The 16,319-nt window shown below is 37.6% G+C and overlaps 1 protein-coding gene across 1 annotated transcript in view; it reads right to left on the bottom strand.

Moving 5' to 3' along the window:
* Positions 1-11,445: 11,445 nt before the first annotated feature.
* Positions 11,446-16,319, bottom strand: part of LOC132852215 (peroxidasin homolog) — a 58,267-nt gene continuing 53,393 nt past the window's right edge. Inside the window, exons 22-23 of the mRNA XM_060879295.1 lie at positions 14,357-14,470; positions 11,446-13,566 (exon numbers count right to left, since the gene is read on the bottom strand). Coding sequence (XP_060735278.1) covers positions 13,471-13,566; positions 14,357-14,470 — 210 coding nt within the window. The 3' untranslated portion in view covers positions 11,446-13,470. The remainder of the gene's footprint in view (positions 13,567-14,356; positions 14,471-16,319) is intronic.

The following is a 16,319-nucleotide window of genomic DNA, read 5'->3' as shown; positions in this document are numbered from 1 at the left end:
CCAGGAAGCAGCGAAAGAAGACTGTTTCTCCAAACATTTGCATTTACCTCATGCTTTACATTTAAGTTAACACTGAGCGTTTCAGTAAACATCACTTATACAAATATATTTGTACTGATTACAAACTTGTACACAACATTATAGTATTTGACACTCCAGGGTCTGTAGGTCTGTATATCTTTATCCTACAGCTCCTTGTTTTTTTAATAATGATTATCTACACTAAGTTATTTATTATATATATTTATATGTAAATAATCTGTGAATCATGATCAACTTGCTTATTAGAAAGCAAAAATGTAATATACTGTAGAATATGATACAATATCACTGACCTTGTCAAACACCTTTGGACATCTCTTTTCTTTTTTAATAAATTCATTTCGTTTATAATTCATTTGATGGGGCACCAGTGCAAGATAAGCTTATGAAAGAGCAAAACTGAAAAAATGAACTGAATAATCAGACTACTGTACAGTTCTTTCTGCAAATGTTTTGCATATGAAGGGAACCAAAAAAAAAAAAACAACACTTCCTTGTCACACAACAATGTGCACAAGCAGTCTTTGTGAACATCATGAGTCGTCACAGAGGCCGAGGTGTTTAAATGCAGCCTTGGTCTGTAATAAAACCTTGTCCAAAAAAAGAGGTTTTGTTGTCTGAGATAAGTTAACGTGTTTCTGAATGGATTAATGGTTCAAATGATCTTACTATATTATTTTATTCTTGTAAGAATTATAAAGGTTAAATAGCAGCATAATCTTGCAGGGACCCTTAAATATAAATGTCAAGCATGAACAGGGGTTGAATGCAAGTACAGGGTTTACTGAACAAGCCAGAAAATGTCAACGTTGATATACATACAAAGTATCAGGACTTACTATATTAAAAGGACTAATACTAGAGCATGGTGTGCACAAAATAAATGTAGGAATACATGCCGATTGGGACATTAGTTTATGATCCAGACACTGTGTTCACACACTTTGCACACACATTCATTCAAATCTTAACATTAAAAACAAATTTAACGTAGCTAGGTATATGTTTCTTGGGAGATGGGATCCTGGAGATCGGGATTAAACTGTAGAGCTGTAATAGAGCAACTCTAGACTTTAATAGAGCAGGTCAACATTAATAATGATACAAGATTTGAGTTGAGAGGCTTTAATAGTTTGGGTTAATAGTGAATCTTTGGAGTAACCATGTAATAGGCTGTTCAGAGTAGACAATATTCAGTATTCAACTAATTTTAAGTGGATTTAGATATACATTTCCTTTGCCATTGTCACAGCATGCAAGACACACACTCAAAATGTAATATCAGTATTAAGATCTACCAGGTTTCTGTAAATCTCCAGCCACTGTATCTCAAAACCCAAAACTAAAAAAGACTTAAAACTACACTAATAATTTGGCATCTCTGCAACATATCATAAAATAGAAATGGTTCTGTATATCATAGACACACTGTATGCTTTGGAAGATGTTCAGAAATTTGAAGGAAATTTATTAGATGCTTGTTATTTTCTAGAAAACATGATCTTGGTGGCTGTGGAATATTTGTAAAATTAGGTCTGTTTGCAGCTCCTTTGCTGCCACAGTATGATAACAGACAGGGTAATAACTGCCTGTATAGGCTTCTGTTAGAATCCCCATATGGGGCAGAGGGTGCACTAACAATACGATTGTACTTGGAACACCTGCTTATATCTGTTGAATCGGTAGGTATCTAAAAAGCATGGAATCGTGAATAAGGACTTTTTAACTTTTTACTGAGGGTAAAAACAGCCGAGGTATACAGTTGAGCTTTGCCTTACACATGCATATATACGAGAAATCACCCGTAATGAGGTTTCTGTAATAAAAGTCATTAAAGTTTGAAGTTCTTATACTCCAATTTTAAATGTCAGTGTAGGAGAACTTAAGATGGCGGCATGATAAAAGACGCTGAGTAGGTTGAACCTACATTAACCAGGTCAGGTTCAAAGGCACATGCAAGATGGAACAGCAGATAGCTGATATCTCTGCTGCATCTCAGTATATAGGCATTTTTATGGAAAATAATGTGACAGATACCATGTGGTAAGATAACCACGCGACATACCATGTAGGGTTTACACAGTGCACTTTCCAGTTACTGAACATTTATGGTGGGAACTGAGGCTCTGACATTTCCTCAGAAGGTACAGATCCGGAAACAAAAAACTAACAAAAAAAAAAACATTGGGCATTGTTACACCAAAACACATACATACATCTTGCACATACGTCTTGAAAACATAATAATGATTATTTGCTGCATTTCTCATGCTTTTGATAGACAGATAGATGTTTTTTTTTAATATCCTGATTATACAGATGCATCATTCTTTCACCAATGTTCTGTGAAACATTGATCCTCTCTGACATTTTTAATAATTATCTCTTGCCCAACTGGAGATAGTGAGAAGTCAGGTTTTTCAAGGACTTTATTACAAAATAAATTACTGTGTAGTGGCATGGTTGCCAGATCTGTGCAAGTCTAATCATGAATATAAAAACAAGGCTGAAAAGAGCCTGATATTAAATCCACCTCCCTAAATTTTATACACTGCTGTCAAGAATCACTGAACAAGTAGAACAATTCACTGACATGCTACAGTAAATACACTGATGTAGTATAACACCATATGAATTTACACTAATGATTTTGCCTTAGGATGAACATAAGCTTCCATAAGTTGCCACTTTTGAGCAAGACTATATCGCTAATCTGTTTAGCTCAGTCGTTATTCGCTTTGGATAAAAGCATTAGTGTAAATGCCCTTTTTCTTCACAAGATGGTGAATCCCTATGACAATTCACCATTAGATGGCAATAGAAAGCAATACTTGGTGCCTGATCATGATTAACTTGTCCCAGTAAAGTACGCTCAATGTGAGTGTATAGCAGTGACTGACTAGTTCAATTCAATTCAATTCAATTCAAGTTTATTTGTATAGCGCTTTTTACAATGGACATTGTCACAAAGCAGCTTTACAGAACATAAACATAAAACAAAAGATAAACATAAGGAGAAGTATAAAGAATTAATATAATAAAAATTCAAGATATATACAGTTCACAGTGTGTATGTATGTATGTATGTGTGTATGTGTATTTGTCCCCAGTTCAGCTTTTGGCTGTGAGGTATGAGTGAGTAAAAACCTGCTAGGAAAATCATTGATAACAACTGGGGAGGCTTGCAGTCAAGTGATTAGTGTGGAAAATGAAAAGGAAAGGACTCCCAAAACTTTGCTCTATGAGATCATCTTTTCATTTTGAAGACACTTTTTATTGTATTTTAATGTACAGACACCTAAAGACCACATGCTGTATGCAGAAAGGGAAGAGAAGTCATAGCTTAATGTTTAACATGTTTTAACAAAACTTTAAAGATAAGGTAATAAATGTAATATATTACACATTTGTGATAATATGTGACACATTTGATGCATTTCAAAGCAAATGTTGAAATGCAAGTTGTACTGTATATCTTATGGACTCATTTACAAGCACTTATTTGCCACTATTTGCAAACACTGAAAAAGATGAAGTACTTGGTTCCCCCTTTTATTATCTGCTCTACTGCTTGGCATGTGATCTGCATGTAACATTGCTATGCACCACTGAGGGATTCAGATTAATTCTGATCCAGGAGCTTTTAAGATTTTCTTCACGCCTTGGTTCACCCTCACCCTGCTGTGACTGCTAATGAACGTCTTCTTTACTTGAGAAGAAGTTCCAAGTGGACAGGAAAAAGGAAGCAGTTATAAAGTTATAGAGCTGAGGGTCCTTATCACCTGGTTCCAAACCCAGCAGATGTAGAGAAACGCCATTGGTCTAATTGTGCAGTTTGGCAGCATGCCTAGCCTCAGCCCTGAACAAACCGCTTTACATGTCAGGAACATTTTTTTTTCTTTCTAAATTCCAACCTGCTCACTTGTTTTTTTTTAGGCAAAGAAATGGAGCCAAGGTTTTTTGTTCAACCAAAAAATATACAATCGTAGACTATTCCAGCCTCCTAACATACTTTACACGGGATCATGTAAGATCTAAACAGTGTAACGAGACACACATGATGTACATTTGGACAGCACTGTCATTGTGAAATTCTGTTCTGGCTATTTCCACTTCCAAAACAAGCCAGGGAAGAGCGTATTACCTCCTAGCACTTTAGAGAAATTAATAATAGTCATTGTAATGTAGAATTGAAATTCTGACTGAATTCCTTCTGATAAACCATCAGTCCTGTCAAGAGTGTGTTATGGAATGGTTTCTGATTACAAAATAGTGTGAGGTATACAAGTGAAGTGTGATATATCACAAATGTGAAATGAAATGCTACAAGGACTAATATGAGCTAATTAGGCTGTAGTGTAGTAACATTATGCATTTGCCTGAGGCTTTATGCAAAGAGACTTAAAAAATAAGGGCGAATTCAATCTGTACTGGTTAGAGTTAGGAAATCAATTCAATTCAATTTTATTTCTATAGCGCTTTAAACAATGGACGTTGTCTCAAAGCAGCTTTAAAGAACATAAGAAACATAGTACAGAAATATTATAAAAATATTAATATAATACAAAAGTTTATGATTAATATTAGACTTATATATAAACATGTTTGTATTTATCACCAATGAGCGAACCTGAGGTGACTGAGGTGACTGTAGTAAGGAAAAACTCCCTTAGATGGAAGATGAAGAAACCTTGAAATGAATCAGACTCAAAAGGGAACCTCATCCTCATTTGGGTGACGATGAAGGTCCGAAATCTTCATGACATGGAACACAACTGGAGCTGGCACAATCTCTGGATGCCTCGGGATGGGTAGAAAAAGTGGAGAGGAATTAGCGTAGCAGTTGTTCATAATATTAGCAAGCATGATAATGTGCATGTACTATAGCACAAGATTATGGGAAGTATTATGGGTATGCCTGACTAAAGAGATAGATCTTTAATCTAAATGTAAACTGGGAAAGTGTGCCTGAGCCCCTAACTCTGTCAGGAAGGCTATTCAAAAGTTTGGGAACTAAATAGGAAAACGAATACAAAATGAATCGTTCTCAAGTAAAGTCAAGGAAAGTCAAGTCAAGTCAAGAAGCTTTTATGGTCAATTCGATCATATATAGTTGATACAGTACATAGTGAAATGAACGCTTCTCCAGAACCATGGTCCATAAAACTACAGAGTGCTACATAAGACAACACAAAGCTACAGAATACAAAAAAGCAACATAAAGCTAAGCACCAAAAAAAGAATAATTAAATAAGTAAAGTTTGTACCCTAGTGCAAACAGTGCAGAACAAACAGTGCAAACAATACAATAGGCTAATGTTATTGTGCAAATAAAGATTAATAAACAGTAAGAAGGTTATAAACCAGTGTTCACTTTCAATAGCAGCATTAACTTTTTGCATTTAAGTGTCTGTGAATAAGCAGCATATTATCACTGTTTGTATGGGTGGTTTTGTAAACATAGATTTATATGAAGTGTGTGTGTGTGTGTGTGTGTGTGTGTGTGTGTCAGTTTGGTGCAGTTCAGTAATTATGGCACTGCTGGGATTTGAACTCAGAATTTTCTGATCTATATCCCAAAGTGTTGACCACATAATCCCATATACAGTATATTAAGCGTGCTTGTTTGAGTGCATCTGTTGCATGTACAATTCTGTCTGCTTATAAAGCAATCTGGCAACGAACAGATTGTTACTGGCATGGCCTGACCTGGCTGGCACTCATCTCTGAAATGCAGGCCAGTTCAGCATTCCACACATGAGCACACTGTGATGTATGTTTCAAGAGCAATAATGACTTCTTGGCACTCCTCACTTGCCCTCACTTGACCACTCTTATTAGTGTAAGATCCTATCTGTCTGAGGGCTTTGTGGACATATAGACGATAGACATACACAAGCAATCACAGATTTTGCAGGTGATGTCAGAGGATGTGTTCATCGTAGGGATGTGGAAAGCATGGATGGCATTTCTACATCAAGTTTGGCAACATCCAGGCATGAAGTATATCACTATTTCTGTATGGTCTGTGTCCATAAATCCAATTAGTGACACTTTAATACTGGGAAATCAAATTAATGTGGTAACTGGAAAAGCCACTCCAAATTTACCTAACATCTGTTCTCTGTTTAGTCTTTTAGTGCTTTAAGCTTTTGCTTCTACATTCTCCTGAGACTCATACCATGATAACACCTAAACTAATCAATGGTTCCAAACAGGAAATGTTTGAGGAAGACAGTAATTTGGGGAACATTTGGGGAAAAATGTTGCTATCATGTAAGTGTCGGTTCCTCTATAACGTATGTAGTTCAGATCAGACTGTCACTGCACAGTCACCATATGAAATAGCTAAACTGTCCAAATTAACTAAGTGCGTTAAAGAAATAAAAGATTGGATGACCTGTAATTTTCTGTTGTTAAACTCTGATAAGACAGAAATGCTACTCATCAGTCCAAAAACCAGTACACAGAAGCTCTTACACTTCAACTTTTATTTAGAGGTATGTACTGTTACTAGTAGCTCGACAGTGAAAGACCTGAGTGTTATATTAGACAGCAACTTGTCTTTTGAAAATCATATCGCCCATATTACAAAAACAGCCTTCTTCCACCTAGAAATATTGGTAAGTTAAGAAACATCCTAGCCTTTCTGATGCTGAGAAGCTAGTTCATACATTTATGACCTCTAGACTGGACTATTGTAATGCATTACTAGGTGGTTGTCCAGCATCTTTAAGAAATAGGCTACAGTTGGTCCAAAATGAGCTGCCAGAGTTCTTACCAGGACAAGAAAATATGATCATATAACCCCAATTTTATCATCTCTACATTGGCTACCTTAAGTTTAGAATTGATTACAATTTGCTGCAATTTGTGTACAAGGCTCTTAACGGTTTAGCTCCCATGTATCTAACTAGTCTTCTAACACATTACAATCCTTTGTGCTCTCTGAGATCACAAAAATCAGGTCTTCTGGTAGTTCCCAGAATATCTAAGTCTACTAAAGGCAGTAGAGCGTTTTCATATTTAGCTCTCAAACTTTGGAATAGTCTTCCTGATAATGTTCGGGGCTCAGACGCACTTTCCCAGTTTAAATGTACTGTAGATTAAAAACTCATCACATTAGTCAGGCGTACACATAATACATCCCATAATATTGTGCACGATTATATCAGACCAAATTATCATTATCATCTAGTGCCATAATCCATATTATGAACAGCAGCTACATTAATCCCTCTCCACTGCTTCTCTCTTTCTATCCATCCCGAGGCATCCAGAAATTGTCTTCCTTGCGATGAAGATTTTGTACCTCCACTGAGATGAGGCAGACTCTGTGAGAATCCTGAGGCATCTAGAGATTTACCAGCTCCAGTCAGATTCTGCGATACTAAAGAGGAGATGCCAACTCCATGTGGTCTTTTGCATTAATACAACATCTGTTTGACTGTATATTTATAATCACACCCTCCAGTCTCCCCCATATGAGGATGGGTTTCCCTTTGAGTCTGTTTCCTCTCAAGGTTTCTTCCTTTACCATCTAAGGGAGTTTTTCCTTGCCACTGCTGCCTGAGTCACCTCAGACTTGCTCATTGGGGATAAATACAAACACAAACACAAATACATCTAATATTAATCTTGAATTTTGTATTATATTAATCTTTTATTATTCATCATTATTATTCTTTATAATAACGTTTTGTTTATGTTCTGTAAAGCTGCTTTGAGACCTTGTACCAAAATTCTGAAAATATTTCTAGCCAGGATAAATCGAAAATATATCAAAAAGACAATAAAATAGATAAATGGTTACCTATGGATATGGTTACTGTGGAAACACCATATGGTATTTAATTTTAGGACTTCAGATGGATGTAAAAATCAAAATCAATCATCTAAATGTTACTAAATTAAATAGTTGCCACTCAAAGTCTACAGGTTTTCCCAGATGTCTGACCTAGAGGCAAAATTTACAGTATTTAAGCATCATGGTGTAAAGAAGTTAAGCAATGAATCCCTCTCACCAAAGCAGAACTTAATTACACACCTATCGTCTGACAATTTTCTGATTTTGGGGAACACAATAGGAGCCAGCCCACAAAAAAGGAGTTGTTGATTAAATAATTCCCTGTAAATTGTCACTATATATATTTACTGGAAGTCAGAAGAAGTCTTAATGTGTTCTTAAAGGGCAGACAGTGAGCTACACGGAGAGCTATTCATGCAAAATGAATCCAGTTTATGATTCACTGGAAAAAGAAAAGAAAAAAAATCATCTTACAGAGCAGCTGTGGGATAGATGGTGCTCAAACCTTGCCAGTTTTGTCTGGCAGCAAACACATCAGTCATGTCTATACTTAAGTCAACAAAATGTTTCTGACATCGATAAAGTGACCACAGACTGTAGCTCTTAAATGGATAAGATGAATTTCATTTTGTGTGGCTCACAGGCTTCCTACCTGGCTGTTATACTTCATGTGAAGTGCAGACTTCCTGTTGATGTGAGTGCTTTTAGTCCCATGTTGCTGTCTGTAATGTTTTTTCCTGACCACTCTACTAGCCCTTTTCAATCCAGCTCAATCCTGGAAAGGTAATTTTCATATCCGATTTCCTTTGTCCTGTCTGTCTGACTGTGAGTTTATGTTCACTTGATGCCAGAAGAGAACAAAAATCCAAACCTGGTGTCAGAAGCACAGTGTTAGAGGATCCTACGAACATTCTAAAAGATCTATGTAGTTATGAACCCCTCTGCCGTAATAAAGAATCGCATTAGAACAAGAGCATTTATATATAAACCAATGATTCGCTGTGTATAATATAGACTATAAACAGCAAATCATTGGTTTATATATAAATGCTCTTGTTCTAATATTATTTCTATAGCAACAGCGTACACAGGGACACAACATACAAAGCTTTTAAAAATATGAGTATTTGGACATTACAGGTATGAGCAGAGATACAAATGTTCCTATTAAAGTGACCAGTGAGTGTACATAAACAGTTTCAATTAAAAAGTACAAAAAAAAAAGGCTTACTGAAAGTAAGCATCACCAAGCTCAAAAGGTCACTCCTGTTTATTCTACAGGTTCAGAGTAGATATACGGGATAAAGTTGGACATGATGTTTGGTCTAATACTGAAGAGGGCGTCCATATGAAACAAAGGAGAAAACAACCTGCAGCTGGATCGGGGTCAACATTTCTTTTTTGATCTGACTCGTGCATGTCTTTGATCACATGACGCTTTTATGTTGTGTTTAAAAGGGCTGTTGGAGATTATCCTGTATTCAATAAAAGTCTATTTACATTTTAGTCAAAACACCAAGAGTGGACTATAATGAGCTGAATACATGTGGCTGGACAGTTTCCTACATTCCTTACATACTCTTTACAGATTAAAATGCCCAAATATTACAAGAATACCTTGTTTACAGGGATCGGATAAGAATGAGTTTATAAATGTTTAGGTACCAGAAGAAGGGAAATGCTGCATCAGATGCTTGTGAAGAGATTATTGTACATTGTTGTAACAACCCTGAATCCCAGACGAGGAAGTGCAGAGAACAAAGCAGCATGCTTCATTGTGTAAATAGCAAACCATAGAAGAAGCCTTTATTTTGTCACATACAGTATACAGTGAAATTCTTTATTTGCATATCCCAACTTTAGAGGTTGGGGTCAGAGGGCAGGGTCAGCCATGATACAGTGCAGAAAGAGGGTTAAGGGCCTTGCTCAAGGCAGCTTGGCCATGCTGGGGGTTGAACTGCAGTCCTCTGATTAACAACCCAGCACCTTAACCAGAACCCCCCCCCCCCCCCCCCCCCCCCAAAAAAAAGGCAGGACAATAAAAAGACAACAGTAAACATAATCAGAAGTTGTCTCATGTCCTTCAGCAAAGATTTGTAATACTCATCTGTTATCCAGTCAGAATACAGTAGAGCTGCTTTACTCCATTACATCTGGTTCTCCTGGCAATCGGACACCTGCAGCCTGCCAATGACCCTCCCATTCTCTTGACACCACATCTGAGACATTTGGCACACAACCGCTTACATCAGCTTTTAGTGAAGGGCTTTGAAGGGACCTTAAAGAATAAAGCACTAAGAGAACCTCAACTGTTTCTAACGAGAACATATAACAAGGAAAATGCATAATTATTGATATAATGACACTTACTTTAGAGAGATGTTTGTTGTTATCACTTTAAATAGTCATCATTTTGAACTAGTTTTCCACCACAGGATTTCAGAGGACTTCCAGGTTTCTCAGTAACATGAGAAGCTGCAATGTTTGGCTTTTGGCAAGACAAAGAAAAAAAAAGATGCTAGTGAACAAAAGATTGTTTACAGAATGAAGATTGTGTAGATATATTCAATTTTTTGATGAGATCTTATCAAACATGTTATGTATTTTTAGGCAGCTTTTCAACACTGAACTGGTAGAGTAAATAGTAATTCCAGCGGCTTTTACTTTCCTTAAGGTTTTGTAGTGTATCCACACTGAATAAGGAGGAAAGTGATAGTAAAACAAACAACAAATTCTATCTCTAAGGGGACCGAATTATATATTAATGTCAGGGTTATACTCGGACAATTTCCTGCTGGAACATTAGAGGGTGTTCCGGCATTGCGTGTGTCTTGTGCCATGTTTTTGTTTGCGTTCTTTGCTCAGGTGTGTTTTACACCTATTCCTTATGTTCTCTGATTATTTCTCCTATATATACCTGTCGTCTTGTGCATGTTCATGCTGAGTTCTCACGTATTTTGTCTCCTGGCTTTGTTTCTTGTTTTTGTGTGACCTTTCTGTAGTTCTGTTATTTTTAAATAAAATCCCCAGTTGTTGTCAATCCATGCATTTGGGTTTGGACTTTGTTCCCACGTAGGTATCTGTAGCTGACAGATTTACATTTTATCTGACTAGAGAATTCATGATATTTTGCAAAAACATTTTGTGACACCCCTAAGAACTGCCCATAAAATAAAAGTGTTGAATTCCTCGGTAATTACATTTATGGGAGATTGGTTTCAAATAGCTTGATCTTTTATTTGTGAGTCTTCCTGCTAGGACTCAGCCCAGACTCTGGCCACGTGCATTTGTTTATGTTCATCGTCACGTGTCTGCCCCGCCTTTGTCTGCTCCTCCCGCTTCTACACACCTGTTTCCCATTGTCATTTCCTTTGTCTATTTAACTGTGCCGCGTTGCCTTGTGCAGCACGGAATCCACTGTTGTCTGGTCCTGTCTTTAGTCCGTGTTATGTTTCGTGTCTTTCTGTTATTAAACCCTGTTTATTTTGCCATCCTGCATCTGGGTCTATTCTGCCCCGCGTTCATGACACTTCCTGTATACTTGATTAAGATATATGTCTACATATGGTCTTGAAAGTTGAGAGTCTAACGAAACATTTTTATGTCAAATGTGTTCATTTTATTATTGTTGAGAGGCATACAATACAGTGCAAATGATCTTTGGCAGAAATATGATACAAAATATTTGGAAACAGGAAATCATTCTGACCCCTGGGTTCAGTTTGTTCAGTCGTGCAGGACAGTGCATTGCATTGCAAATGGGCAGATTGGGGCAGAGGTCAGAGTCAGGGGTAAAAGTGTGGAATGAGCACTGACATTAATCTGGAACAGAGAGCACAGATGAACAGAAAGCCATTTTCTCCCAGTTGCAGGGAGGCAACATAAAGAAAGCAAGCAGATACACAATAATAAACAAAAATAATACTAAAGGTTTGGCTTTTCACTAAAAAACAAGATTTCCCAACACTACATTCCAAGTCTTATAACCTGCAAAATATACCACTTGCTGGTCAACCAGAGACCAAGACATACCCTGTGATTGTAAATTGTTAATGTGCCTGTTACTACGTTTGGGATTGTCGGCTATTTCTTATGGCTTCCACAGTATTATTCTTCTGTTTCACATAAAAACATTGCTCAGCTATTCCGTATGGCTTTAATTAAAGCAAAACTAAGGTCAGAAGATGTCACATTCTCAAGCATGACATCATCGCTGTTCACATGCCTTCTACTAACCCCAGAGACAAACATTCAGCCAAATTTGTAGACTGTCCACAGGCAAGCCATAGAGAGAGGGAAATCAGCAAGGACCCCTTTAAATCACGGGTTACCTCATATACGCTTGCTTTTGAGTTGGGTGAGTGGGGGGTGGGGGGAGCAAACATACTCTAACATAACCCACTACATCTATAAATAAAACAAACAAAAGAGGGGCTTAAAAGCACAAGAAGAACAACGGCGAAACAGAGTAGACCTTTCTGTCACCATACAGAGCGATGCAAGACGTAGAGGAAATGATGCTGACATGAGCAGGAAATCTGTGCTACAATGTCCTTCTTCAACACTGTCGTGAACCTGTTCAAACAGAGCAGGGACACGCTGATGGTAAACTACCTTTCTGAAACAGACTGGAAATACTGCACTGGTGAACAAATTGTCTGTAGACAGATGCATTTAACTGATACTAACATTTTTTTACGATCCTGATGTAACTCTACCGAGCACAAACTCCTGTTTACCTCAGCTACACTTTTGCCCCGTTGAAATGTTTAGTGTCAGGGGAAAACAAGCAAATATGAAAAGCACCAGATGTTAAACCAGTCGCTACTGGAAGTAAACATGTGGTGATCAGTAGACTTTCTTCAATTACAAATATATTTTGCAATATATTCACATTATCTTCATATACAAGAGTTTGATACAAAGGTGGATGCATGTGTAAAAGTTATATACTCATTAAATGATAAGAAAGCACCATAAAATTTTAGTAAAAGCAGGAGTAACTCTAGTATTTTTTTTTTCCTATAAAATGTCTTTTGGGTAATTATAAAACCAGGAACACCCTTGGAAACCACATACTGAGTGTGCATAACATTTGCATACTGTGTAAAATCTTTAAAAAAAAAAAAAGGTAAAAACCAATATACCTAGAAGATTTTATACATTATATATGTACTAATGTTGGGGAAATAGCACCATATGTCATCTTTAACCTGAGAACACTTTTTAGAGACTATGTGGCTTATTCATTCAAGCTCGATTTGTAATGTAATCCTTTCTCTTCAGTGCACACGATGGGGCAGGAAGGGTCAGGCCAAAACATCTTGTGGTCTCTAAAGGCCTCTGGTCCTGTTGGTCAGGCCTGATGGAGAAAGAGAGGAAGAAAGCATCCTCTAGGCATTCTTCTGTTTATCCATTGATTCACCAGTTATTTTATAAGTGGATAAAATGACAACATGGCAGCTAATTCCATGCCCGAAGATATGGGAAAAAAACAAAACAACAACAACACTGAGTCATGTAGATGTGGAAGGTCGCATCGGTTGAGTCTATTCTTTGAATGCTTTGGTGTTCCTGAGGTTATACATGATGATCTTTGGCCTGCTTTTTCTCGAGGACTGTTAGAGGCATACCGGACAGCAAACACCTTTCAGTGTCTCAGGTTTTGGACATGACGTCGGTGGACACTTCTCCACAAAACACGTCACCTGGCCATCCTAATGCAGACAGAAGAAATCAGAAATCAGAGCGCAGGAACAGAGAGAAAGTGATGGGAGGAGGGGTAAAGAAAATCACAAAGAATTCACAGTCATCAAGGTCCATTGCATGTTTTATTGAGAGAGAGTTATATTAGCCAGTCCAGTGAAGGTGAACAATAGCACTGCTTGTTTTGTGATATGGAATCAAAGCTATTTTGGGGAAAAGTATTAAGTGAAAAGGTTAAAAATCACTTGGCCACCATTTTAAAAGAATGTCACTTGGCATGTGGGTGAAAGAGTGGCAGCATTATACCAGGATTTAATGAGAGAAAGGAGTGTCTAAAGCCGGGCTCACACTGTGCGATTTTTCATAATCCTTTAGCCACCTGTGCACTTTACATATAGCATGCCCTGTGGAGCTTCATTCCTTATGAAATATTCCTGAAGTTGAGAACACCACATGAAGCAGAATATATTCCATATCACACTTTTCATATTGGATACAATGGCGGTTTAAATTGCATGTAAATAGTGACACCCTGCTACTATAACAAGGTAAGCGGCTCTATACAGACGTGATATATATCTTAGTAACTGTCTAGTTGTTAGTAAATAGAAACCACACACAGCTAATTATATAAGATATTTTTCACAGATATTTTTTATAATTGGCTGGTGTGATGTTACAGTGTGGCTGGCTATAGTAACAGGCATAATGTAGGCAGTATTCCAAATGTCATTCAAAATGGGTGCTATGATAAAGACATATAGGAACAATAAAGAATGTATATAGCGGCAGTGTACGTACTCTACACTCGCATGTGGTGCAGGGGTCTTTCTTCCAGGCCTCTCTGTTTCCCCACTGTCCTCCTTCATGGTCAGTACAGTCTGTCTTGCTCAGACGGACTTCAAGTCTTTTTATCTGCGGGACACAAGATGCCAGAGGGAAGAAGAATTACACATTATAGTGTCTCTGCATTATTCAGCGCTGGTAACTTTAATAAACACCAAAATATGAGACCTTCATTAGATGTGTTTCAACCGACTGCAGCAAAGCCATCTGTAAATCATTTTCCTTAAATCCAGTGAAAGAGCAGCAAAGTCTCTCTAGCATTTCTATGTATGTCTTTGTTAATAAGATTTAAATAAGAATCATGTTTCTGAAGTTCAAGGCTATGACGTGAGTTATACAATCCATTCCCTCTCTCACTCTGCTGATGCCTTAATTAAAACCACGTGTTTGAAATGTGGATTTGCCTACAGCACTGAAACTCTGCTTAAACTCTCCAAATGTGCAGGCTATCTGATCCTGATCCTGTTTCACTTCAAACACTGCCAGCCCATCTTGTCAGCTCTCTAGTGCAGGGGGGTTGCCGTCCTGGGGAGCTACAGTCCAGCCAGGTCTGGTCATTTTCCCGCTCTAATAAACCTGGTAATTGACTGGTTTTCCAGGAATTAAGTTGGCACCTTGCTTCAGAGCTATTTTGAAATAATGCAGTTAATTTTTTTTTTGTGTTCAGTACAAAGCTTGTTTTATGCCAGGACATCTGCTTGGTGCTGGATCTCTTTAGAAATGAGATGTTGATTGTGGAAATAGTTCCAAATCTGTGCATAGCCTTGCACAATAGCTCTATTAATCCAAAGCCCTTAAGTAATATCCCAACACATTAGAAACCCGCTTGTGCGTTTGTATTTAAAGTTTCATCACCCATTAATTATTAATCTTAGGGAAAATTATTAAAATGAAAATATTATATAATACATTCAAAATTCAAATTATATTTATTTGTATATTGCTTTTAACAATTCCCATTGTCTCAAAGCAGCTTTACACAAGTGAGAAAAAAAGAAATAAATATATATAATTATAAGAAAAAATAAGAATAAAAAATATAGCTGCAAGCAGCGATGGCGGGCCCTCGCACGTTTTTTTATCGCTAGACGGTGCCTCCCAGAAAACAATGCACGGTTGGCAAGTGCATCAAGTGGGTAAATATCAGTGGACTATTTTATGTTGTTACTGACCCATTTGGGGACTGTAGGTAAATGAAACCCCACATTTTAGCCACTTAAGAGACACACCTTTGTCTGACCTTTTTGTCCACACTTAACAGCCGACAAATGTGATGTATGTGTCAAATTTCAAGTTAATCTAACCAGCCAAAAGCCTTAAATATGCCTGAAATAAAAGTAGATTTTGACACGATGCCATGGCAACAGTGTTTGAGATATCAAAAATCCGTTCGTAATTTTGCATCTCCAATATCTCTGCCTCATGGTGGCTAAGTCTGGTCTCAATTGCATGAATCCTCTAGGAGGAGTATTCCTGGGGATTCCTGGGGCCTGTTGGTGGCGCTATATCCTGGACTCACAATAAGCACATCGATGCGATCGAAATCCTTGGCCGAACATACACACCGCGTATAGTAAAGTAAAGTTTCACACGTTGCCATGGGAACAGCGTTCGAGATATCAAAAATCCCTACGCAATTTATCATCTACAACGTCTCGGCATCATGCTGACCACTTTTGATGTCAATCGCATGAATGTCCTAGGAGGAGTATTTAAAAGTTCACCACATGCAACTGTTGTGACTGACACACTTCCTGGCACCTGTTGGTGGCGCTATGTCCGAGATTCACAATAGGCACATTGATGCGATCGAAATCCTTGGCCGAACATACACACCGCGTGTGATCACAATAAGACATTTTTTGCCTTAGATAGAAGACACTTCCTGTTTCTCTGAATCCGCCATAACTTAGTCGCC

The sequence above is a fragment of the Tachysurus vachellii genome, chromosome 10, assembly GCF_030014155.1.
Source record: "Tachysurus vachellii isolate PV-2020 chromosome 10, HZAU_Pvac_v1, whole genome shotgun sequence".
NCBI lineage: Eukaryota > Metazoa > Chordata > Actinopteri > Siluriformes > Bagridae > Tachysurus > Tachysurus vachellii.
Note: the sequence above shows the minus strand (reverse complement) of the source record. Positions and strands in the feature narration are given on the sequence as shown.